General features: G+C 39.2%; 1 protein-coding gene across 1 annotated transcript in view; it reads left to right on the top strand.

Moving 5' to 3' along the window:
• ZRANB3 (zinc finger RANBP2-type containing 3) overlaps positions 1 to 25,651 on the top strand; it is a gene marked incomplete at its 5' end in the record, with an annotated part of 64,899 nt that overhangs the window by 5,953 nt on the left and 33,295 nt on the right. The window contains 7 exons of the mRNA XM_083367384.1: positions 3,797 to 3,815; positions 17,653 to 17,831; positions 19,440 to 19,671; positions 20,207 to 20,292; positions 21,458 to 21,629; positions 22,507 to 22,635; positions 23,985 to 24,104. Coding sequence (XP_083223510.1) covers positions 3,797 to 3,815; positions 17,653 to 17,831; positions 19,440 to 19,671; positions 20,207 to 20,292; positions 21,458 to 21,629; positions 22,507 to 22,635; positions 23,985 to 24,104 — 937 coding nt within the window. The remainder of the gene's footprint in view (positions 1 to 3,796; positions 3,816 to 17,652; positions 17,832 to 19,439; positions 19,672 to 20,206; positions 20,293 to 21,457; positions 21,630 to 22,506; positions 22,636 to 23,984; positions 24,105 to 25,651) is intronic.

The following is a 25,651-nucleotide window of genomic DNA, read 5'->3' as shown; positions in this document are numbered from 1 at the left end:
CCTTCCTGATGCCTAGACAAGAGTTTGCAGCAGATATTTTCTCTTTGCGCCCAGAGAGAGAAATATCTGCCACTACCGAGGATCAAACTCACAGCCTCCTGATTGTGAGGCAAGGGCAACACCCCTGGGCCAACACGCCGCTCCAATATTACAACCTAATAACATTGTATTAAATATCAAGATATAAAAAATATTGAGACTCCAGAAAGAGTGCAGAGAAGAGCAACAAAGATGATTAGGGCTAAATCATCTAAACCTATAAAAGCTAAAACATATAAAGTACGGTTGCAGGAAATGGGTATGTCTAGTTTAATGAAAAGAAAGACTAGCGGTGACATGATAGCAGTGTTCCAATATTTAAGGGGCTGCCACAAGGAAGAGGGAGTCGATCTTTTCCGAAGCACCTGAAGGCAGAACAAGAAGCAATGGATGGAAGCTAATCGAGAGAACCAACCTAGAACTAAGGAGAAATTTCCTGACAGTTAGAACAATTAATCAGTGGGACCAGTTGCCTCCAGAAATTGTGGGTGCTCCAACACTGGAGATTTTTAAAAAGAGATTGGGCACCCATTTGTCTGAAATGGTATAGGATTTGAAGGGTACTTTCAAATTAACTGTGTGAACAGGAAAAACAGGCATCTGGTTTAACTGTTTGAAGAGAGGTGGTTTGTGTGTACTCCTTTTCATTCTGAAGAACCTTTTTGAAGGATTTGCGCAGCGCTAGCAACTGCTTTCCATACCGTTAATTGGATTTCTAAAAGAACAAGAATAATTGGACATTTAAGCTAGATTGAGATCAATGTATTTTTAAGTTTGTTGGTAGAATCAACAAGAAGTCAAACTAGCATATTTAGATTATTATTTGTATTTAATTTCTGTAGCTCCCCATCTCACAAATGAGTCTGGGCAGCATACATCATCAAACATAAAAGGAATTAAACAGTACAAAATAAATATAGACGGCACCAAGTAAAACTGTTACTATGGAAATTAATACAGCCATACAATATGACTGTATTAACACACTCTTAACAGACTCAGGGGGTCCTAAGCCCAAGCACTCAATCAAATCTTCACAACTTTGCGAAAAGTCAACAGGGTCGGGGTAATCCTGATATCTGAAGAGAGAATATTCCAGAAGGCAGGAGCTATAGCAGAGAAGGCAAAACTCCTGGTTCTTGCTAGCTGACCTTCCTTCGCTGACGGGACCCGCAATATGCACAACCACAAACTGGATGGGTAGAAACAACTGGAAGAAGACAGTCCCTTAAGTAACCCAGCCCCGAATCATCAAGGGCTTTAAAGCTGACAGCCAGCATCTTGAATTGCACTCAAAAACTTACTGGCAAGCAATGCAGCTCACAAAACCATGGTGTTACTTGTGAAGAATACCTGACACTCTTTAACTACACATGTAGCCACATTCTGCACCAGCTGAACCTCTGAATGCTCTTCAAGGGAAGCCCCATGTAGAGTGTATTGCAGTACAGATAAGAGCTCACAAAGGCATGAGTAACGGTGAACAAAACCTATTTTGTTTCATTTTGCAAATAGGTACGGTACAACCTGCACACCACCCCAAGGTGTGTAAAGACCCACCTGTCCAAGACTGCCACTTTCTTGTGGAGTCTCTGGATGGCTCCAGATTGCCCACTGGGTCTTAGTGACACAGTGCAGTGGCACCCTGTCCAGGATCAGTCGTGGGAAAACCTTATCATCAAGAGGCTCAAATACCCAAAGCCATTCTGGTTGCAAGCAAACTATTCATCCTTTGTTCTCAGTCTTTTCATCCAGGAGGATAGAAGTATTAGCATTTTAATATTTTCTAGTATGCTGAACATTGATTAATATCCTCTTTTGGCACATTTGTTTGTTCTAACTGGGTTTATAGCTTGAAATGAAATGCCTCAAATCTGAAATTAGAGTTCTTGATATAGTTGTCACATAGTTGGGACAGATGGTATGCAAATTATCTATTCTCAATTGGGTAACTATCAGCTAAAAGGAAATGACTAATTGAACTTCGAAGACAAGATGTCCTGCTCATAGCAGTCAAAACATATGACAGAATTTATTTTTGAATCTCCATAAAAAAAAGAAAAATCTGAAGAACTGTTTCTTTTGCTTCAGCACCATATAACCTTTCTGAGGGTGTAGGTGGTTTGCTTTTATTTGATTAATAAAGACACACTGGCCAAAATCTTTAATAAAGCTTCAGATGACAGATTATATTATTAATAAAGATAAGGAATTTAAAATGAGGCATAGCCTCTATGAAAACACATATAATAAAAAATCAGCTCTCTGCTACAGGTAGTCCTCGATTTACAACAGTTCACTTAATGACCGAAGTTACAACGACACTGAAATAAGTGACATGACCATTTTTCACACTGATGATCAATGCAGCATCCCCGTGGTCTCTTGATTAATATTTGTATGCTTGACAACTGACTCACATTTATGACGGTTGCAGTGTCCTGGGGTCATGTGATCACCTTGTGCAACTTTCTGACAAGCAAAGTCAATGGGGAAACCAGATTCACTTAACAACCATGTTACTAATTTAACAGTGATTCACTTAACAAATGTGGCAAGAAAAGTTGTAAAATGGAGCAAAATTCATTTAACAAGTTTTTGACTTAGCAACATAAATTTTGGGCTCAACTACCTGTATTAAGATACAACAGCAATGTAAACCTTGCTCTAATAAATTGCTAGGTTCTTTTCTTATACTTTATGTTAATATTTACTTCCTGCTTTAAACCTTATAGTTAATTTCTTTATCATTTGAAGATTCTTCAGTGTTTATCCATGGAATTTGAACCAACCACAGACCTGGAAATACAGCCTTTTGAAAATTCTCTTTCACTTACACGTATCGATGTCCTTCTTTCAGACATACGTTAGGAAGCCTTCCCAAGTAGTACTTCTGTGTTAAAGCCTCCAAGTTTGCCTGTTTTCCCTTTGGCCCCTAACTTTCATTATCCTTGACTACCCATAGTTGCAAACAGGAGATCCCAGTTTTCTTGTCTAACTTGCCTCCCATCCATCCCTTTGTTTTCATTCTCAGCCATACCACTTACGGTACCTTTTCCATTCCACCAAGTTCCACTGCATCATCATGTTTCTATTTGAGGGCTCTCCCATTTTAAAATTGCATTCTTTAAAAAAAAACGGTTTTCCTTCTGATTAAATACAGTATTTCAATTATTTTTTAAAACTATTTGGGATTGTTGTTTAGTGTAGATCTGTGTTTGATCTTCACAAATGAAAAGCTGTTCTACCGAAACATTATGTAATTTCAGAATTACTTGGTTAAAAGTATTGCATATTTAGTCCAACCTTTCTGCATAATCCCTTCAGTTTTATCTCTCAACAATTCAGAGTGAATGGATTCAAGCCTAAACAGAGCACTTGTTAAAATTCAGAACTAAAGCTTGGCCATCACAGCTTCATATATTAAAAAAAAAAGCTAGACGATACAGAATTTTTGAATTAAGTTTTGAAATGTGATCAAGCAGGAGATGCCAGTGGAACTCAGTATGTCATGAGGAAATATTCTTCATTTTCAAATAAAAATTGACTTGCAGCTTAGTTAAGGAATGACTTTGGATTTGGGGAGACACCAATCTAAAGCCAGTTTAGGCAAAAAGATTGCTTGCATCAATCTTTAAGTCTTGGGGAAGTCTTTTATTAAACCATGTTAGAAAGAAATTGCTTCCTGATAATTAATTTGCAATTTAAATAATGCTTTGTTTTGGTTTTTTCCTAATTTATTTTATTCTTCTCTTAGGTGTATGATTGCAGATGAGGTAAGTGATTCTCCTCTCTCTACCTTCCCCCCCATTCTCTCTTATTTAAATACTTGTTTCTTAATTGTTTTGAACACCTGATAGTTGAGCATATTTTTCTTAACATTTACAGTATGTACATGTGTCAGGAATTTTTGTGGCTCTGGGTATCAGATGTCTTTGTTGCTTTGGGGCTTTCCTGTCATTTTCTAACTTTCAGCAGGAATGCTAGGAAGCAAAGGGAAGCAGATTTCTCTTTTTTCCTGAAATTATTTTGAACAGGGCTGTTGGATGGGAAGCCTTATCCCTTTCCTCCTGGTGATCCCTTCCAAGATAAGTGGACTCTCCTTAATATGTGATCTGTTTATTGTAAAAGCCAATAAAAAATAGAAGATACTTTGTGGACCATTGTTTAAACTAAAAAAAGGAAATCTAGAAATTATTTACCATGTTTTCCCGAAAATAAGACCTACCTTGAAAATAAGCCCTAGTTTGATTTTGTGGGGTAGGCCTAATATAACCCCTACCCCAAAAATAAGCACTAGTTTTGGGGCGAGGTGCACACCTAAAAATCAAGCTGGAGTGGGGGTGTGGAACTACCCCAAGTGCCCCGCATCCGCTTACTGTTGCAGCCAGGCCTCCCAAGCCCCAACACCTGCCTTACCTTGTCGGCCCACTTTCTCTGCGGTGGCACACCACAGCTCGCACAGGCGCATCACGCTGGCCTCCATTTCGCTGTCAGAGGCCTTCAGGAAATGCCTCCGCCGTGACCTAAAGACCTGGTTATTCCAACAAGCGGGCCTGGACTGATCATGGTTTTTAAATTTGGTTTTTATTGGTTTAAATTGTTCTTATTTCTTATATTGTTTAATCCTCTTTTAATTTTTGTATTTATATCTTTTAACTTTTTATTGTTGTGAGCCGCCCTGAATCCTCAGGGAGAAGGGCGGCATGTAAATTTAATAAACCTTAAACCTCTGTAGCTGAGAACCAAGCTCCGGATTGATGTGCGCAATGCCCCCTGGCCTCCAGGAGGTGCCGCGCACATCAACCCAGAGCTCCGTTCTCAGCTGCAGAGGCATTTCCTGAAGGCCCCTGATGGCGAAAGGGAGGCTGGGGGCGATACGAGCGGTGGTGAGTGGCCGCAGAAGAAGAGGTCCAACTGGGTGGGGCTGTCGGTGCTGCCGCAGCGAAGTGAAACTATGGAAAAGACATCCCTCGAAAATAAGACCTGGTGCCTCTTTTGGAGGCAATTTTTTTTTTAAAAAAAATAAGACCAGGTCTTATTTTGGGGGAAACACGGTATATGCAATCTAGATTAATATATGCATTTGTTTCCTCCAAAGAAAGATGCACATATTTATAAAAGTTGCAGTAATAAAAATACATTTATAATATCAGTGTTGAAAATGTAGAAGAATGTAATTAAAAGTAATATGGAGCATTCTTATTTTTCTTGAAAGGTAAATCTGGATGCCTTGTAAATACAGAATAATTGGGGGGGGGTGTTGATGATAATTTGTATTATATCAAGAAAATGTAGCAGAATGCTATGGATGAAGTGTTATATAGTCATTAAGCCATTCTCACTGTAACTTTTGCCACCCCTCCAGTATTATTGTTGCCTATTCACAACAATGTGAAGTCACAACTTCCAGTTCTTTAGCTGGTGTTGGCCTTCATAGGTGTTGGCATCAAGTTATTCCCAAGAACTTAGGATGCTGTACTATATTGGGGTGGTATATGTGCAGATGTAAGCAGTATGGCCTTTTGCAATTGACTGATGGAAACTTTGTCAATGTGCATATTTTCTCAGTACCATCCAACATTTAGTGTATCCATTATTATTAGTAAGATATACACCAAAATGTGAAATCACAGTTCCATAAAACAAGGTATAATGGAAGGGAAGTGGCCATTCTGCTAGAATATACTGCACAGGCAGAAACGATGGGAGAAACTTTCTCAGATGTCCAAATCCTATGTCATACAGAGGTTTACCAATTTAACCAGCATCTTGAATTGCACTCAGAAGCTGACTGACAGCTAATGCAGTTCCTGCAACTGTGGTGAGATACGGGTATACCAAAAGGCACATCTGTGCCATTGCATTTTGAATCAGCTGTTGTTTCTGGGTAGTCTTCAAAGGCATTTAGAGTGCTTTGCAATAATCCAATCATGAAGTGACCAGGGCATTAGTAACTGTCTGAAGGGCCTCCTGATCAAAGAAAGGGTATAGCTCAGACATGTCAAACACAAGGCCCGGGGGCCGGATGCGGCCCACGAAGTGGTTTCATGTGGCCCGCGAAGCCATCCTGGAAACAGTGAGGGAATGGCCTCCACTGCCTTGGCCCCGGTCCAGAGACCCTCAGATCTGTCCCACTCCTGCCCAGGCCCCCATAGGCACCCTTGATGCGAACGATGTAGAGCTGGCCATGCCCACCCAGTAGGCCATATGCACTCTAGCCACACTCACCCAGTAGGCCACGCCCACCCTGGCCATACCCACCCGGCCCCCTGAGGGCAACCGCAATGCTGATGCGGCCCTCAATGAAATCGAGTTTGATACCCCTGGTATAGCTGATGCAGAAGATAAAACTGTGCAAAGGGCTTTCTATCTGCTCTAGTATAATAAGATGGGATGTAGATACTCCTCAAGTTATGATAGTAATTGGAACTGAAATTTCTATTCCTAAGTGATGCAGTGATAAAGCACAATGTGACATAACCACATACCGTAACTTAATGATGACAATCCCATCAGTCTTCATTGCCATTGTTAACCAAATCCCTCCAGTTGTTAGGCATTCCTACCTTGGTCCCTACCAGCTCTGTGCCTCAATAAGGGTCTGCCTCCTTTTCAACTCCCCCCACCTGACTATCAAGCCCCATCTGTACCCTTTTGCACATCAACACTCCTTGGCACCAAAGCTGGGGGCTGAAATAGAAGCCTGGCACCTTCAGATTCAGCTATCTGCCATCACCTCCGGCCCTCTTCTTCAGTGCCACCATCAAGGAGTGCCTCCTCAAGCACACAGCCACACCCACCCTGTGCTCTGCAGGCTCTGATGCACCCAGCTGACTTTCGCTATCTTCATCTTGCTGCTGAAAAGATGTGCCCATTCTGGCACTATCTGAGGCAACTGTATTCTTCCTGAAGCGGCTTATTCCTTCTCCAAATAGCGTGCCCTGCTCTCACAAGCCTTCAGAAAGCTTCTGGGGCCTTCCAAAGCATCACGAGATCAGCCTGTACTATTTGGAGAACAGTCCAGGTGGCTTTGGCAAAAAGTGCTACTTTTTAGCAGCAGCGCTGGGGCTGAAGTAAAGGCTGAGGCAGAGGGCTGAGGTTGTTGAAGGCCTCAGGCCTCTATTTCAGCCCCAGCACTGCTTGACCCCACTGAGGAGAGGCGTTGTTCAGTGGCTAAGTTATGTCCGACACTTTGCGACCCTATGAACCTGATCGTGCCAGCCCCCCCCCCCCATCCTCCAGTATCTCCTGGAGTTTGCCTAAATTCATGTTTATTTTATTTATTTATTTTTATTGAAAAGTTTTAAGATACAGTTTTCCTTTAAAAAGCCCCCCTTCCCCCTCCTTCCTCCCCCCCTACCTCCCCCCCTCCCCCCCTCCCTCCTCCCCCCTACCTCCCCCCCTCCCCCCCCGACTTCCCAGAGCTAAATACAAGGTATATATATAAAAAAGCAATCATAAACAACCATATACTAACAACTATAAATTCTAAAATCCATCACTCTCTAGCTTATATAGGATAAAACAAACCTTAGCAATATTAAATATATATAGAAAACTAAAATAGAAAAAAAAAACAAAAACGAAAGAAGACTTATTCGAATGCTACATAAAACTTCTTAACCCTATACTTGTTCTGGATAAACTCAATCCATTTTCTCCATTCCATAATGTAACGTTCTTGCGAATGATCTTTCAAATAGGCCGAAATCTTCGCCATCTCTGCCAGGTCGGAAACCTTTAAAGTCCACTCTTCTATGGTCGGCAGTTCCTCTTTCTTCCAATATTGACCTATCAAAAGTCTTGCTGCCGTAACTAAGTTCAACATCAACTTGGAGTCCACAACTGTAGCGTCAACAATTATTCCCAACAAAAAAAATTGCGGACAAAACTTTATCCTCCGTTTAAAAATCTTCTGCATATTCCACCAGACTTTTATCCAAAAAGCCTTAACCTTCTTACATGTCCACCATATGTGAAAATATGTTGCATCTTCATCACCGCACCTCCAACATTTAGGCTGGTAATTCGGATACATACTTGCAAGCTTTTTAGGATCTAAATGCCATCTATAAAACATTTTGTAAAAGTTCTCTCTTAGATTTTGAGCTTGAGTAAATTTTACATTCCTCACCCAAATCTTTTCCCACGTGTCCATTGTAATAACTTCCTGAATGTTTTGGGCCCATTTTATCATACAATCCTTAACAAGCTCTGTTTCTGAATCAATCTCTATCAATGCAAGATATATCCGTTTGATATGTGCTGGTCCCTGATTTCTAATTTGCTTTATCAAGTTTTCATCAGTCATTGCAAATCCATTTTTCTGGTCTTCTTTCCACCTGGCCCGTAACTGAATATATTGAAACCAAGTTTGAACAACCTTCTCTTCTCGCAAGAGGCTATATGATTTCAAACACCAAACATTTCTTTCCAAGCTTAAGATTTCCTTGTACGTAGTCACATCATGTTTGAAACCAGCATGTATATTTTCTATTGCGTGTTTTGGAATTGCCCACAATGGTATCTTGCAACTTAACTTATGTCTATACTTCTTCCAAACTCTCAGCAATGCCTGTCTTAAAATATGCATCCTAAACACAGTATCTACCTTCTTATCATACAACAAATATGCATGCCAGCCAAACAACAAATCATGGCCCTCAAGATTTAATAACCTCTGTTGCGTCAAATTAATCCAGTCACTTATTCCTACTAATGCAGCAGCTTCATAATATAATTTAAAATTAGGCAATTTAAGGCCACCTCTCTCACGAGTATCCTGCATAATCTTAAGTTTAACTCGTGGCTTTTTCCCTGCCCACACAAATTTATTGATACCACGCTGCCATTCCTCCAAATTAGAATCTTTCTTAAGAATCGGTATCATTTGAAATAAAAATAAAAATTTGGGCAGGACATTCATTTTCACTGCTGCAATCCGTCCCAACAAAGACAATTGCAGTTTTTCCCAACTCTCCAATTCTTTTTGAATTTTCCCCCATAATTTTTCATAATTATTTTTATATAACTTTGTATTAGAGGGTGATAAAATCACCCCCAAATATTTAACCCTTTTAACAATCTCAAATCCAGTTAATCCTTCTAAGAGAGCCTTCTGCGAAGCTGTCATATTTCTAGCCAAAATTTTGGTTTTCTGTGTATTAACTTTAAATCCAGAAACCTTCCCATATTGTGTTATTATCTCCATCAGGTCCACAACAGAGTTCTCTGGCTGGGTCACTGTAACAACCAGATCATCTGCAAATGCTCTCAATCTATAGTCCTGATCTCCAACTTGTATCCCCTTAATTTTTTCCGAATTCCGAATTTTAACCAATAATATCTCTAATGTTAACACAAGGGCGATAACGGACACCCTTGCCTTGTGCCCTTCTCAATATTACATGCTGCTGTCAGGCTATTATTAACTATAATTCGGGCAGTTTGTTTTTGATATAATGCCCTAATCGGTTGTAAAAATTTTTCCCCAAAATCCATTTTGTCTAAAACTTTCAACAAAAATTGCAAATTCAATTGATCAAAAGCCTTTTCAGCATCTAAAAAAATTAGCGCTGCAGAGATCTGGTTGTTCCTTTCCAAAAACTCTAACACATCAACTATATGTCTCACATTATTTTTCATTTGCCTACCACTAATAAACCCCGTTTGATCCCCGTGAATCACCTGTTGCAGAACCCTCATCAGTCTATTAGCCAAAACCTTAGCAAATATCTTATAATCTGTATTTAAAAGCGATATCGGTCTGTAATTTTTAACTTGAGTAGCATCCTGGTCTTCCTTCGGAATCAAAGAGATAAAAGCTGTTCTCCAAGACGGTGGCACCTTCCCCCCCTCTGGATTGTCTGGAACAGTTCCTTTAACGGTTTTATCATCTCTAATTGTAAATTTTTATAATAGGCCGCAGTCAAGCCATCCGTGCCTGGTGCTTTATCCACCTTCAGTTCCTTAATTGCTGTAAAAATTTCTTCTTCTGTAATCAGTTGATTAATCCCCTCTTTTTGTACTTGCGTAAGAACCGGGATGCTAGCATTCTCCAAGTATATATCAATATCTTTTGCATTAATTTCCTCTTTAGTATATAATTTCGAATAAAAATCCACAAAAGCATCCTTAATAAGATTCTGTTGAAACACAACCCTTCCTTTATACTCAATCTTATCTATATTAGAGGCCCTTTGTTTTTTCCTCAGTCTATAAGCTAACCATCTGCCTGGTTTATTAGCGTTGCAAAAAGTATTATGCCTAGCAAACCGCAGATTGGTCGCCACTTGATCAGCCATTAATTTATCAAATTGTCCTCTTAGCAGTCTAATAGCCTCCTTGATCTTCACATCCTCTGGGTTCAAAATCAAAGCCTTTTCTTTTTCCTTTATTTCATTCTCCAGTTCTTTCCTTCTAGTTTCCACTGCACGTCTATGTCTATTATTCATATATATCAACACCCCTCTCATATAGGCCTTGCTAGCATCCCAAACCATGTCCATAGAGGTACCCTTATTCATATTAATCTCAAAAAAATCCTTCATCCGCTGTTTGCATTCTTCCACATTTCTCTGATTTCTAAACAAATTCTCATTTACGCGCCACGAGCGCCTATCTCTTTTCTCCTTATCAATCTCCAACCAAACTGGACTGTGGTCAGAGATAGTTCTTGCACAAATCTTCACCTTTTTAGTTCTCGAAAAAAAATCATTAGTCAACAAAATAAAATCAATCCTCGAAAAAGATTGGTGTCTGTCAGAATAAAAAGTATAATCCTTCTCCTGCAAGTGTCTCTCACGCCAAATATCTCGCAATTCCAGGTCATCCTTCATTTCAAAAAAAGATTTAGGCAGTCTAGAATGACTTGGAATGCGCTTAAAAGCTCCAGCCTTATCCAACTGTACATCCAAAACACCATTCCAGTCCCCCATAAAAATAAAAGATTTATAATCCAACTGGGTAAGCTTTGTGTGAAGTAAACTAAAAAAGTCAGCTTGTTGTTGGTTAGGTGCATATAATCCAACTAAAAGCGTCTTTTTACCTTCTAACAACAGCTCAATCATAACATATCTTCCATGCTTATCTGCTTCAATTAAGTCTGCTGTTAAGGCACTTTTAACATAAACAACCACTCCATTTTTCTTGTTCTCTGCAGAAGCAACAAATTGTGTACCCAGCCTCGAGTTCGATAAATGCTTTTGATCCAAAACTCTAATATGCGTTTCTTGCAGACATATAACATCTATCTTAAATTGTTTTAAATATTGAAAAACTTTCTTCCTCTTCTGTGGTGAATTTAGTCCATTAACATTCCAGGTTAAAAATTTAGTTGCCATGCATATCCTCCAAAAGCTCTTGGACCACAGCTTTGATAGGACTATCTTCTTTAGGCCGTGCTCCTCCCACTGCTTGGCTATGAGTACGTTGTGAAGATTCTGAGGACTTTTGCTGGTCTTGTTCTTTTATTTTCTTTGCTCGTTTTAAAGCAGCACGTGTTACTCTTTGCTCTCTAGGATCATCCAAAGAAATTGTAGCTTGATCTCCTCCAGCACCATTTTCCTCTGTTTCATCCTCTTGATGTTCTCCTTCTCCAGATCCCTTTGCAGCTTCCAGAAGTGTTAATGGGGTTGCTTTTAAGACATTATTGTAGAAATCACGCGCTTGCTTCACAGTAATCAGCCGATACCTTTTACCTTCATGCATCACCATCAGCCCATCTGGAATCTCCCATCTGAACCTTATATCTCTTTGCTTGAGCTCATGCACGAGAAATGTAAAGTCCTTCCTTCCCCTTAAAATCCTTGGAGGGATTTCTTTTAAAACCAAGACTTCTTGTTCAGCAATCACAACTTTAGCGTCATAGGCAGCTTGTATAACTTGATCTCTAATTTCTCTTTTTGCAAAATAAACCACCACATCTCTAGGCAACTTTCTCTGTCTGGCAATCCATGAATTCACCCGGAACACTTTATCCATAGCTGCTCTTATTTCAGATGCTGGCTGGTTCAATACCACTTCGAGAGCCTCAGAGATCAGCTGCTTTAAATCTTCTTTAATATTCTCTTTTAAACCTCTGATTCTGACAGCAAACTGCATCTGGTAATATTGGGCAAGGCTTAACTCCCTTTCCATTTTGTCTCTTGCATTTTCATTCTCCCGTACTTTTACTTCTAAAATTGCATTCCTTTGAGCCAAATCATCCATTTTCTCATCTAAATCTTCCACACATTCCGCCACTTTATGCACTGAAGACAAAATGTCTACCTTCATCACGCTGAACTTCTGTTCCATCCTCTCTTCCATTCTCTCCTCCAGTTTCTCCAATTTCTCCTCCATCTGTGCAAATTTATCGGCAATTGATTGATTGATTGATTCCAAAAGTACCTGGGCATGTTTATCCAAAGCATCTCGCAAATCCTTCGGTGTCAGCACATCAGGAGGGTACAACGCCTGTAGTGATGATTGTTGCACCGGAGAGGATCCACCACTCCGAAGAGTTTTAGGGGGAGGTTTAGCCGCCATCTTTTCTCCTCAATTATGACACACTTTCACTTAAAGTTTAAAAAGTCCAACAAGCTCGAGAGTATAGTAAAATAATCCTCTTCACCTTTTCCTCTTGTACCGCTCTGCCTGCTCCTTTAAACCATAGTCCTTTCTTCAGGCAGGGATGGTTCGCAGACGCCTGGCTCTGCTCCAAGAAGTTCGGAGCAGAGACGCTGGCCAGCTGGGAGCAACCCAGGCTTCGGGGGAGTTCAATCCTTCAGCCGCCCAAGCTCCAAGCTCAGGCGGCCCCGGAGAACTCGACCCCTACCTGGGGCCTCACCCCCTCCTCTTCTCCCGAGGAGGGGGCTTCAAATTCGCCCGAACAGCTGATCGGCGCTGTTTCGGGCGAAAAAACACACAGCTGAGCCGCGGGCAGCCCGGGAAGGCTGTCTCCGGCGCCGCGCAGCCACCGGAAGTCCTAAATTCATGTTTATTATGTCTACGATACTATCTAACCATCTCATCCTCTGTCTTTTCTTTTTGCCTTCAATCTTTCCCAACATCAGAGTCTTTTCCAAGGAGTCCTCCCTTCTCATTAGGTGGCCAAAGTAGTCGAGGTAGTCCTCGACTTACAGCAGTTCGTTTAAAGTTACAACGGCAGTGAAAAAATTAGTTATGACCGTTTTTGACACTTATATGACTGTTGCAGCATCCCTATGGTCATGTGATCAAAATTCAGGAGCTTGGCAACCGACTCATATGACGGTTGCAGTGTCCTGGGATCACGTGATTACCTTTTGCAGCCTTCTGATAAGCAAAGTCAATGGGGAAGCCAGATTCACTTAACAACCGGGTCACTAACCTAACAACTGTAGTGATTCACTTAACAACTGCAGCAAGAAAGGTCGTAAAATGGGGCAAAATTCTCTTAACAAGTGTCTCACTTAGCAACAAAAATTTTGGGCTCAGTTGTGGTCCTAAGGAAAGGACTTCCTGCATTTGAGCTTTCAGCTTCAGTATCTGTCCTTTCAAGGAACAGTCAGGGTTGATTTCCTTCAGGATTGACTAAGCCAATCTCCTTGCAGTCCAAGGGACTCTTAAGAGGCTTCTCCAGCATCACAAGAGTGGCAAAAAGGGCAGAGATGGGGCAGAGGGAGATGAACCGGTGGAGGGAGTTTCTTCCCTCCCTTTATAAGTGTGGGCAGGTTGCCAAGTGCCCAAATTTTGATCATGTAACTGCTGGGGCATCACAAGGGATGTAACTTTGGAGAGCAGCATAAGTACCAAGCAAAGTTCAGCTCCTTTTTCAGAGAGAGATGGTGTGAAAGGACAGACTGCACATGGAGATTATAAACCTGCCTTCCTTTCCGTCCCTTCTTGGCCTTCCCTCATTGTCAGGACGACCCAGTTGCCTTCAGACAACAGTGTTAGATAGATGGGGAAGCAGAAGACAGAACAAGATGGCTGCCTGGGAGCTCTATAGCCACAGGTCTTGTGAAGAATAGGCTGACTCAAGAAACCTCAAAGCCCAGGAGTAAAAGTAATAAGTAAAACTAAAGGACAGATGGGGAGAAAGGCCTTCCCCCACACACACACTTTTCCCAGACCTGAAGTATAGGAAAAGTTATTCTAGATGTGTCCCCTCAGCTAGAGGCAAACTTTGGAAGAGGAGAAGAGCCAGGAAGCCCAGCCAGGAACACACAGCAGGAGACAAAAGACAAAAGTCAAGACTTTGACAGAACAGAAATAGAAAGCAGACGCCAGAATCAGATAGACAGATTGAACTATGTGTAAAAGATTATAGTGCTATAGAGGGTAACCATAGAGATATACAGGGCTGTTCTATGATTGAACCACATTTTTTAATTAACACAGGGAAGAAAGACTACTTAAATAAGATCACTCTTACTTTGGGGAGCAGCATGCCTTAAGTTTGCGAGCTGCAAAATAACTTCTTGCCTTAACCCCAGTTAAATAATTATTTCTTGGTTTTGCTTTAACTTGGAACCCCATATTTGCTAGACCATGGTTGTCCAAATTTTTGGCTTGCCTGGGCAACACTGAGTGAAGGGGAATTGTCTTGGGCTGTATATAAAATATATAATATAGTTAATATACATAAATAACAAGCTTCCTTTATTTTTTATATTTTTTATTATCTTGTGGGGGGGCATTATTAGCTGCCCAGGGCCATATGCGTGCCACCGTGGATACGTCTGTGCTAGATGCTTAACAATGAAGCTAGTCCTTATCAACATGTAACTTTCCTTATTAATACCTATACTAAGCAAGCCTGGGGGCAGAGAGGGAAGGAGAGAAGTTGAAGGGCTATAAAACATGCCCGGTGAAAGCAATCCCTTTATGAGAAGATGCCATGACATTTTCTCCTCACTTGTGTTTTGGCTCACCATGACCTATCAAGGGGGAATCTCTCTGATGCTGTAAGAACTATATTTGAATTGTCTTAATTTATCAATGCCTTAATCATTCTTGATTGATTATACTGAACTATACAGTTCTACTGAAATACACAGTTCAGTATCACCTGCAAATGTTAAAGCCAGCAATAAGGTCTTAGGATAAAAGATATATAAAGGACACCAATAAACATATAAAGGTAGTTATGATTGTACTGAAAAAAGTGACCAATGCACTTATGACTGTCATCCCCATGGTTACGTTGTGATTTGGTTGCTTGGCAACTATTGCACATCTATTGACAGTCACAATGATCTGCAGTCGTGTGATCGCCATTGTGATCTTTGCAACCTGCTTTCAACAAGCAAAGTCAATTGGGATGCTGGCAGGAGTTTGCAAATCACAGTTTCATGATGTCTTGCTTAAGGACCATGAATGATTCTCTTAACATGAGCAACTAAGACTGCTGTTGGCCGGGAGATTATATGATATTTTGCTTAGCAACCACTTTGCTTAGCAATGGAATTATGGATCTGAATTAGAGTTGCTAAGTGAGGACTACCTGTGTGTTAGAGATATAGAATAGGAAGATATGAAAATATGGTAAAACCGGACTAAAGAATATAGTCTAGATAACAGCCTTTAAAAATAATTAAAATAAAATATAATTGTAATTATAAGATACTGGTTTCTGATATAGTTGAAGGCACTTATAATTTCCTCTTTTTTGCAAGTTGTCCTTGTTTTGTAAAATAAAAGTCCCCCAGCCATTAAAGGGAGATACAAGAAGTCCAGTTTCCAGTGCTTTGTGTCTTTATTGAATCTAGGCCAATCTGGTTATTTTTGGTTCAAAAATGCCTTAAACTCAAGATAAAATTCTGAAATCCTTTCCAAAACTTATCTTACTATTAATAATAGTAGTGCCTGCCCAGAGTATTTTAGACTGCGGTTGCTATAACAAATTTAATAAATTAACAACAGTAATGCCATAATTTAGGCCTGGGCAGTTCTTGAGGCACCTAAGGTGGCCCACGTTATACCGTTGTTCCGCGAACTGCATTGGTTGCCTGTTTGCTTCTGGGCAAAGTTCAAGGTATTGGTTATTACTTTAATGCCCTTCATGGCATGGATCCAGTTATCTGAAGAACTGTCTCACTCCAGTGGGATTGGCCCACCCCACCCTTGCTGGCAGAGAGGGTATACTACAGACCCTGTTAGTCAAGGAATTTCAGCTGATGGGGTTCAGGAAAAGAGCCTATTCTGTCATGGCTCCTGTCCTTTGGAACATCATATCCCTGATGTGAGATCTGCACCCACCCTTTTGACCTTCCGTAAGGGCCTGAAGTTGGCCTGGCTCTGCCGGTTGGCGTGGGACCCCAGTATACCATTCTTGAAGGTGGCTGTTGGATTAGGAAAGACCACACCCCTCCCTGTGTACTTTGTGTTCTTCTCCTCCCTATCTTTTAACAGTATTTATTACTGTTATTTTTTTGTGTAGTGGTTATAATGATTGTAAGCCACCCAGAGTCTTCTCTGGACAAGAGGGGCAGCACATAAATAAATAATTTGGGGAAGAATGGGCATGCTGCTTTCTTAATAATGTTGATGCCTCCAGTTGAATGCACCCTTATTTTGCTGGTTTTGTTAGCTACACATATTGTTTAAGGAATGGTCCATTTCACTGGAGAAATATTCATGAATATATTCATTATCACTCAATTACCACCTTTACAATTACACTGATTTAGTTTTAGAGAAATAGTGTGAATGAAGATGGTAAAATAACTCTATTTATAACTGTGTGTGTGTGTGTGTGTATAGTGTGTGTTTGTGTGTGTGTGTCTGTGTGTGTGTGTAGAGGACAGGAAGGCCTGGAGGAACATCTATGGGGTTGCGATGGGTCAGACACGACATCGCAACTAACAACAAATATATGTACAGTCTTTTAATTACACAATAGCTTATATTTATTTATTTATAATTTATACATTTATTTATAACTTACCTTTTTATTGATAACTAGCAGGAGTATATTCTGAATGACTGGCAAGTAGTTGAGCAACAATAAACAAAGGGTAGAAATGGGTAATTTTTACAATAAAGGGAGATTAGAAGTGTGGCCCTTCAAGGATTTGATTTGGGTTCATTGCTATTTTACTAGTTTGTAAACAATTTAAAGTTAGGCGTATCAAGTGAGGGTGCCAAATTTGCAGATAACACAAAATCGTTGAAGATGGTGAAAACACAATTGTTCAGTATAAAACTCCAAAAGAGTGTCCCAAGCTTAATGACAAGAGTGCTAAGTGACAGATGCCATTTTGGTTATTCACACATAAAAGTAAAAAAGTTTATTACTTCACCATTATTTAATACTGATAGGTTTGGTCAGCTACTGTTGCATATGTAACAACCCTAGTATATCTATATCTAGTTATACCTTTAGATCAGGGGTTCCCAACCAGGGGTGCTCGCACCCCCTGGGGGTGCAAGATGATATTCCAGGGGATGCAAAAACTTGGGTTTTCAAAATTATAGTGTATATGTATAATTCGTTGCCATTATTTTGAACTTTTGCAAGGGGTGCGGGAATATATCAGAAGCATTCTAGGGGAGTGGGGTATAGAAAAAGTTGGGAGACGCTGCTGTAGATGAAGAGCTATCATGAACAATGTATTTTTCTCCTTTCAATTGATTGCATTTTAGATGGGTTTGGGGAAGACTATCCAAGCAATAGCTATATCATACTATTATAAAAATGAATGGCCTCTGTTAATAGTGGTGCCCTCATCCCTGAGGTACCCTTGGGTTGATGAAATGGAAAAATGGATTCCAGAACTCCATCCAGAGGATATCATTGTCATACAAAATAAAACTGACATTTGGTGAGTGATATATTAGCAATGGCATTATTTTTGAAGTGGGTACCAGATGGTTTAATCTCCTTTCTTGTTAGACAGGACATGGTATGTACAATCTCAGCTCTTCAGCAGAAAATGGAAAAAAACCACGACATTTGTTTTGAAGATTTGGAATTAATAAACTGCTTTCAAATTCTGGAGCAGTAATACAAAAACAACATAAGTTGGAAGACAGAATAAGAGCTGTAATATTTTTTTCCCCTTTACTTATTTTTTGAGGTCCTAATTTGGGTTATATCATACAGTTTGCTAATCCGAATATTTGGTCTTGAATTTTTAAAATTGGCCAAAGAGTTAGACCATGGCTTGAAGGATCCCAAAAAGCAAGTTGACAGCATTCCTTGTCAGTAGTGATAGTTATTATATGAGAGGAGGAAGACAGGAAGGCCTTTTTTGTCTGATTGGTATCAATTATATCTTGCAGTTAAAAAAACCCTTTTCAATACTTGGTTTCCTTCCTTACTATATTGATCTTCAAAGACTTAAAAAGGCCTGGGTAATGCTTTGTCTTAGAGTGCATGCTGTTGTAGGTAATGTTGTAGGTAGGTTGAAGGCTCCAGTTTCTACACACACACACACACACACACACACACACACTCACACTGAGTTTCTTTGCTTCCCAAATCAGGGTGCTGTATTTTAAATATTTGGATTCTAGCCATCCCTTTCGGACCACTAGCACATGAGGGGAAGCTGATGGAACACTGTCCTAGACATTGCTGCCCTCTGAGCTTTCCAGTTAACATCAACTCTCATGGCTACAGCCAGTGGCGTAGCGTGGGTTGTCACCACCCGGGGCAAGGCAAGTAATTTGCGCCCCCTAACCCACTGGGCGGCCGCTGCACTGTCCCTCCCCCAGATAGTCCCTCGCTCTCTCTTCGCACCGCACCGCACCGCACGCCTGGCACCCCCCCTCCAAAGTGGGCGGCGACCCGGCGGCTCGGATCAGATTCGCACAGCCAGCACTGCAGTGAGAGAGAGTGAGTGAGCCAGGCAGGGGCAGTGAGCTGCGACTGCGAGCGCGTGCCCCCCCAGATGTTGCACCCGGTGCGGCCGTCCCCCCCTGCACCCCCCACACTACGCCACTGGCTACAGCCACCCACATGTAATCTGGAAACTTTGCAATCTCACTGGCTGAAGTAAGCGTTTTCTTACTATTTAAAAATGGCTCTTTGTGATGATCACCTGGGTAACTATTCTGTTCATCATAGGATGAAAGGATATAATTTACTAAGTTTTGTTTTAAAGAAATTATTGGGATATTTGAAACAAGATGCTTTTGAACAAACCTCAGTTCATCTTATGACTTAGTAGCAACCACTCCTAAGCTTAAAGAGATTAATAATATTGGTCATGTAAAAAGTCTTTGAAAAAAGTACTTGTCCCTTAAGATTTTTAATAGCAACTTTGTTCTTTATACGTAAATTTTCTGAAGCGCTTTGAGTTGATAGTCTAGCTATGTTTAAATATAAATGAAATTACGCATGTGGCACACATTCAAGCAATAGGTACTTACGGATTAATTTGAATATAGTTTAAATCACTATTTTTTTTATTCTTTTCATTTTCTAGGCAAATACCTGAAAGCAAAGTGACTATCCTAGGTTATGGCCTGTTAACTTCAGATGCTCATGTTTTAATAGAAACTTTATGCAAACAGAAATTCAAAGTAGTGATAATTGATGAGTCTCATTACATGAAATCCAGGAATGCAACTCGTAGCAAGATTTTGCTGCCCATTGTACAGAATGCTATTCGAGCTGTTCTCCTCACTGGAACTCCTGCTTTAGGAAGACCTGAAGAGGTTCTGAAAATCACTTTAAGTTTCAAGACCTATGAAATGCATGCCATGGTGAAACAGTTATGGGTGGGTGAGGAGGTGCTTTGGGCCTACAGAGTTCTCCATCACTTGCATGTTCAAATGCCCTTTCCCACTCTGATGGGTGGTAAACATAGGGTTGTTATTTCAGAGGTCTGATTTCTAATAATGGTCTGTAACAATCATAATTACTGTATATATCTTGATAACCCAGAATTGATGCATGCTGGAAAGTGATGGGGGAAAATATTGGAGGAGGGAAGAATGGAGAAAGAAGTCTGATTTAATTTGAATTGTTAAAATGAGGTTTTTTGACTAAAATGCAGCTTCAATAAAGCACCTTAGTACTTGCACCGGTGACATTACTGATGCTGTTTGGAAAGGACTGTTGATTTTACCTCAATAATATATTGTGCTGATTAAAGTCCTAATAAGAGATGGGCTGGACTTAAGATGGGCTTCATTTAGGATTTCTGACTTAATGGGCATTTTAAAAACATTTATTGTTATATTTCAACAGCTTTTCATGCAACTTGAAGCACTTTGTCCACAGAAATTTGGCACATGGACTGAGTATGCAAAAAAATACTGCAATGCACATGTCAGGTAATGACTTTTTCACCCTTTTATACATAGATGTATTCATGGTGTACAGTGCTAATTTGGTATAATGGTTAAGGCATAAGACTAGAAACCAGGAGATTTGAATTCTACTCCCACTTTAGACATAAAGCTAATGGAATGAACTTGGGCCAGCACTTTCTCTTAACTTTAAGAAGGAAGCAGTGGCAACCATTTCTAAAAAATCTTGCCAGGGAAACTTCAGCGACTCGTTCAGGCAATCTCTGAGAATCAGACATGAATGAAAGTGTGTGTGTGGGGGGGGGGGGGGAATCACAATATAATCTTGTAGACTGAAGTTAGTTCCAGAATGCAATAATTGGAAGAACAATATTTATTGTACCCTTTTATAACAGTAAACATTAATTGTTATCAGAGGTGAGGAAATAACTGAACTGTTTCAAACCTTAGCTAAAGAAGTTTATTTTTATTACTTCAGGGTAATAGTAGACAATTTTTAGTTAATTTATTGGATAACTTCATAGTGCAAAATGCCCTTATGTAAGTCTAAACTTTGCAAAACAAAATTTCTCCCTTATCTCTCATAACTCACACAGTGTTCATCTTGGATGGGACCTCTGGATATGTGGTTTGGGGTTTTATTGCGGTGGCTTGCAAACATTATCTCCATGATTATTTCCAAATAGTCCTATGTCAGTGCATTGGTTCATCACATATTCTACTGTAGTGGTCCCCAACCTTTGCAGCTTGGCAGCCTGGCTGGGGAGGGAGAGAGGAACCAGCCCGTGGGAGCAAATAGGCCACGGCCCGGAAGTGGGCTGTGGCCCAGAGGTTGGGTACCCCTGTTCTACTGCTTTGATTTGAGTCATAGAACTGTCGTACACCATCAGACTTGAGACTTTCTGAATTGTCTTAGCTTTATTACCATTAGAAACAAAATATCTAGGCAAAACAAACATATTTGAATCTCCTATATTAAACTATTAAACTATAACTTTGCTATATAGCTTAAATGTGAATCATGACATAAAGATTTTTAAGTTTTAGGTGAATGCCGTCAGTATATTATATTTACCTCCGTTGGAAAGAAATAGTTTTACTTAGCTCATATGAACGTATATGTCAAACTGAATAAGAAATGTTACAATATTTTAAAGGAGTTGTTCTATTTTTATTGTTCTTGTTCCAGATATTTTGGTAAAAGACGACAGTGGGACTGCAGAGGAGCTTCAAAATTAGATGAGCTGCATGAATTACTAAGCAACGTGATGATTAGGCGAATGAAAAGTGAAGTTTTAACACAATTACCACCTAAAATTAGGCAACGGATACCTTTTGATCTTCCTAAAACTACTGCTAAAGTAAGCTGATATTAGCATGCCGAGAAATACATCAATCATGATTCATTTTTATGGATATAATGACTTTGAGAAGTATACAGAAGCCTGGCCATGTTCCAAAAGTTATCACCGAGTGTTTGCACATGTTTAGTAGTTCTATTCAGTTTTGCTATTATAGTGAACCTAACTTGTTCATTGTAAAATAAGATGTCATACAGGGTAAATACAACATTATTGTGACTTAATAGAAATATCTAAGTTGGCAGTGGACTATTATTTTGTGATGGAAACTCATAGATAGAGTGCTGAAGATACATATAATATGGACTCAAGGAATGCTCTGCTTTGAATAGTGTAGTAAATACGCATTTTCTCAGGATAATCTGGCAGCTGAAAATGCAGTTATGTAATTTCAGGAATTTTTTGGCAAGTGCTAGTTGAGTGTCCTTATGTATTCCAAAGCATCTTTTCCCCCTTTTCTCCTTAAATCCAAAGGCCCACACAGCCCTAGCAATTATAGCCAATAGCCAAAAAATTGAATAAGTATAATTTATGTTACATGTTCAGAAAAACAGTACAATAAGGTGCATACTAATTACTAATTTCTAAAATATTGTGTTCATGAATACACATAATACATTATATAAGTAACACATAAGGTGATATAAATACAGTACTGAGAAATAACTTGCCTATTCTGTTATTTTTCTCTCAATCTTTTAGTAAATTTTAATACATGGTAGGAATTTATCAATGACCACACATTGCATTGACATTGCTAAGTGAAAAAGGTTATTGTTCTTGTTCTTTATTGAGGAAATATGGTATGATTCAGAGACAATGCAATTGTTTTGCCTTTTCACATTTTTGCCTCTAAATGTTGTTTCCTCCTATGCAGGAATTAAATACTAGCTTTGAGGAGTGGGAGAAGTTAATGAGGGCTTCAAATTTAGATTCTTCTAAAGATGACTTTGTCCAAGTGATGAGTCTAATTACACGTATGTTTAAGCAGACAGCAATTGCCAAGGTAATCCTGAAATGTTTTGTGAGTGTTGTTAAAATGTAGTAGCTTTTTCTATTCTGCTTTTTCTAACGATATAACAGCTGGATAAAGAATATTCATTTTATATGTTTACTTATTTAAATTTACAAAGCTTCCCAGCTCTACAGCAACTCTTGAGTGGTGCGTAATAAAAATACCAGCAAAATACAGATAGTAGAAATAATAAACCCCAACTTCTGGAGGAACAAACCCAACCATCTTATCTCCCCAAATACAGAAGATACATCACTCACTCAACCCAAGGCTTGGAAGAAAAGCCAAGTTTTCAAAGCCCTTCTAAACACAGTCAGGATGGCACCACGTGGATTTCAGGGGGTGTGGTATTCCAAAGGGTGCTACCACCAAAAAGGCACCTCTTCCTGCATTTCTTGGGAATTGAAAATAATATAAAGTGGTATTCTGATTATATGCATCTACATTTTTATAACAAAAAGATTTTGAAAATCAGAAAGAAATATTTTTCCATCTGTAAGATGCCCAGATCCAGCAAAAGCTTCTATGAATAGATATATCGTGGGAGATTTTTGTTAACCATTCTTCATTCCCTACAAACCCTGAACTAAATTCTACTTTTAATTTGTCCATGAACTGCCTCGTTTTAGGATATATTATCAAAAACATATTTAACAGTAATAAGTACTATATTTTATGATAGCAAATATATGTTCTGACATTTACCGGTAACTAGTAGTACTTCATCCCTAGCAGCAGCACTTAAATATTAATTTCAAGAACTTTGTGTGGTAAACCTTTTGTCAAAGTGGACTTCTCTAGTCAGTTTTTTGTACTGCATAACATAAACCCTCAAAAGACCAACTTGAGCTTCTCTGCATATAATTTGGGATATAGTATATTGGATTGCTGAATATGCAGGGAGCTGAGAGACATTTTATTAGTCTTTCTTGAATTGAAGAATTCTTAGTCACAGTTAAGTAGAAATACTTCCATTCAAAAAATATTTTTAATCCAAATCTTAAGAGTGTAAATTCAGGTACTGTGTGTGTTTGTGTGTATTATTTGTCATGCTTGCCTGTTTGCTTTGAACATACCGTAAGTAGCACAAAAATCTTTACAGGAATTGATGAGCCAGTATGATGGAGTAGATGAACCAGTATGTAATAAAATAGATGCCATAGTTTGCTTTTTCTTTGCTTTTTCTTAGCCTGAATCTACATTTGATTAAAAAAAAAATTAATAGTTTATTTGTGCAGTTTTATTTTATAACTTAAGGTACCCGGTATTTTGTTGGTGTCCCTTTGCCTTTCCTTTTCTCAATAATTATAATAAGATTCCAACTTGCTTATATATTTTAGGCAGGAGCAGTAAAGGATTATATTAAAATGCTGCTGGAGAATGAAGAACTGAAGTTTCTGGTCTTTGCTCATCATTTAACTATGCTGCAGGCATGTACAGAGGCAGTGATTGAAAGCAAGGTAAATATGCTTTATGGAATGAGATTGCTATTGGAGGCTTTTATTAAGCTGTAAACGTGAACATCACAGTTACAAAAAAAGGGTAAGCTTACATCTGTACCGTCTTGACTACTGACATACTTTCCACTGTGGTATAAACCTCTATAAAATAAACAATTATTAAGTGAAAATTAACAGTTAAAACCAGATAGCACTGCATACATTAGCTTTACTCAGCATGGCACTTTCCACTTATGTTGGGGCTGCAACTTCAGAATACCCAATTAGCCGTACTACAGTCCCAAAATGTTTGGAGCGGGGTGCCGGGAGGGGGAAGATCCTACTTAAATTGTTATTCGCTTATAGTAAATAAGTGACTCTTTACAATTTGTTGGAAGGCCAACAGCAGTGGACCAAAGACTAACACTGGAACAGTGTAAGAGCTTATAGTTCTCAGATTAATAAAGTTTAGTCCATGTAAAGACAACAGAGAAATTCTATTGCTCTCCAAGCCCACAATCTGGTCTTAGCCCACTGTAGCCTTTACGTTTCCTCTAAAAAATGTTGGTCAACTTTGGTTCCTATCATACTATCAAGAATCATATACTAATACGTGTGCTTTGATGCATGTGATTACCATCAAGATAGTGTTGGTTCTTAATGACCACAAGATAGAGCTTTTCCAGGAGTATCTATCTTCATCCTGACTTTTGGTCTTCCAAGAGATGAACTGACCATTATTGTAATAAAGTCCATTCACCTTATTGCTGGTTGTTCTCTTCTTTCCTTCCACCTGTCCCAGCATTCTGGATTTTTCAAGAGAGCTGGGTTTTCACATAATATGTTCATGTAGTATAATTTGAGCCTGGTCATTTGTGTTTCAAGAGAAATCTGGTCTGATTTGTCTGATGATCCTTTGTTTTCTTGGCATCCTTGGTATTCTCAGGAGTGATTCCCAACAGCAGAATTCAAAAGTGTCAATATTCTTCTTATCCTGCTTCTCCAAAGTCCATCTTTCTCTTGCATAGACTATCGTAGGAAAAACTAATACTTGCACCATCTGATATATTGTATCATGATGTTTGAATATCTTTTCCAAGGTCTTCTGTCAAGTACTAGTCTCAAGTGTATTTCTTGATTGCTGGTTCTGTTAATAGTGATTATTGATCCTAAAAGTGAGAAGCCATATAGACCATTTCAGTAATGTCTGATAATTCTTAGGCTAACAAGTGAACTTAAGCCTGTAATTGTTGTCATTTGTTTGGCCTTTATATTTAATCTTAGTCCTGTGATTCACTGCTCTTTTAATTACTAGAGTTTTTAATTTTTTTACTATCATAGTAATAATCAGCATATATGGTTAATAATGTTTCTTTCTCCAATTTTTAAACTTTGCTCATCTGCTTCCAATCCTGCATTCCTCTATACATATTCAACATTCAGACTGAATAAATAATGAGGCTTGTCTTATTCTTTTGTTGATTTTAAGGGCAATCTGCTTTGCCATGTTCCGCCACATTTTTCTAAGGACTTTACACAGCATGCCATGACCCACATAATCAAATGTA

The sequence above is a fragment of the Vipera ursinii genome (genome assembly GCF_947247035.1).
Source record: "Vipera ursinii genome assembly, chromosome: 1".
Classification (NCBI taxonomy): Eukaryota; Metazoa; Chordata; class Lepidosauria; order Squamata; family Viperidae; genus Vipera; species Vipera ursinii.
Note: the sequence above shows the minus strand (reverse complement) of the source record. Positions and strands in the feature narration are given on the sequence as shown.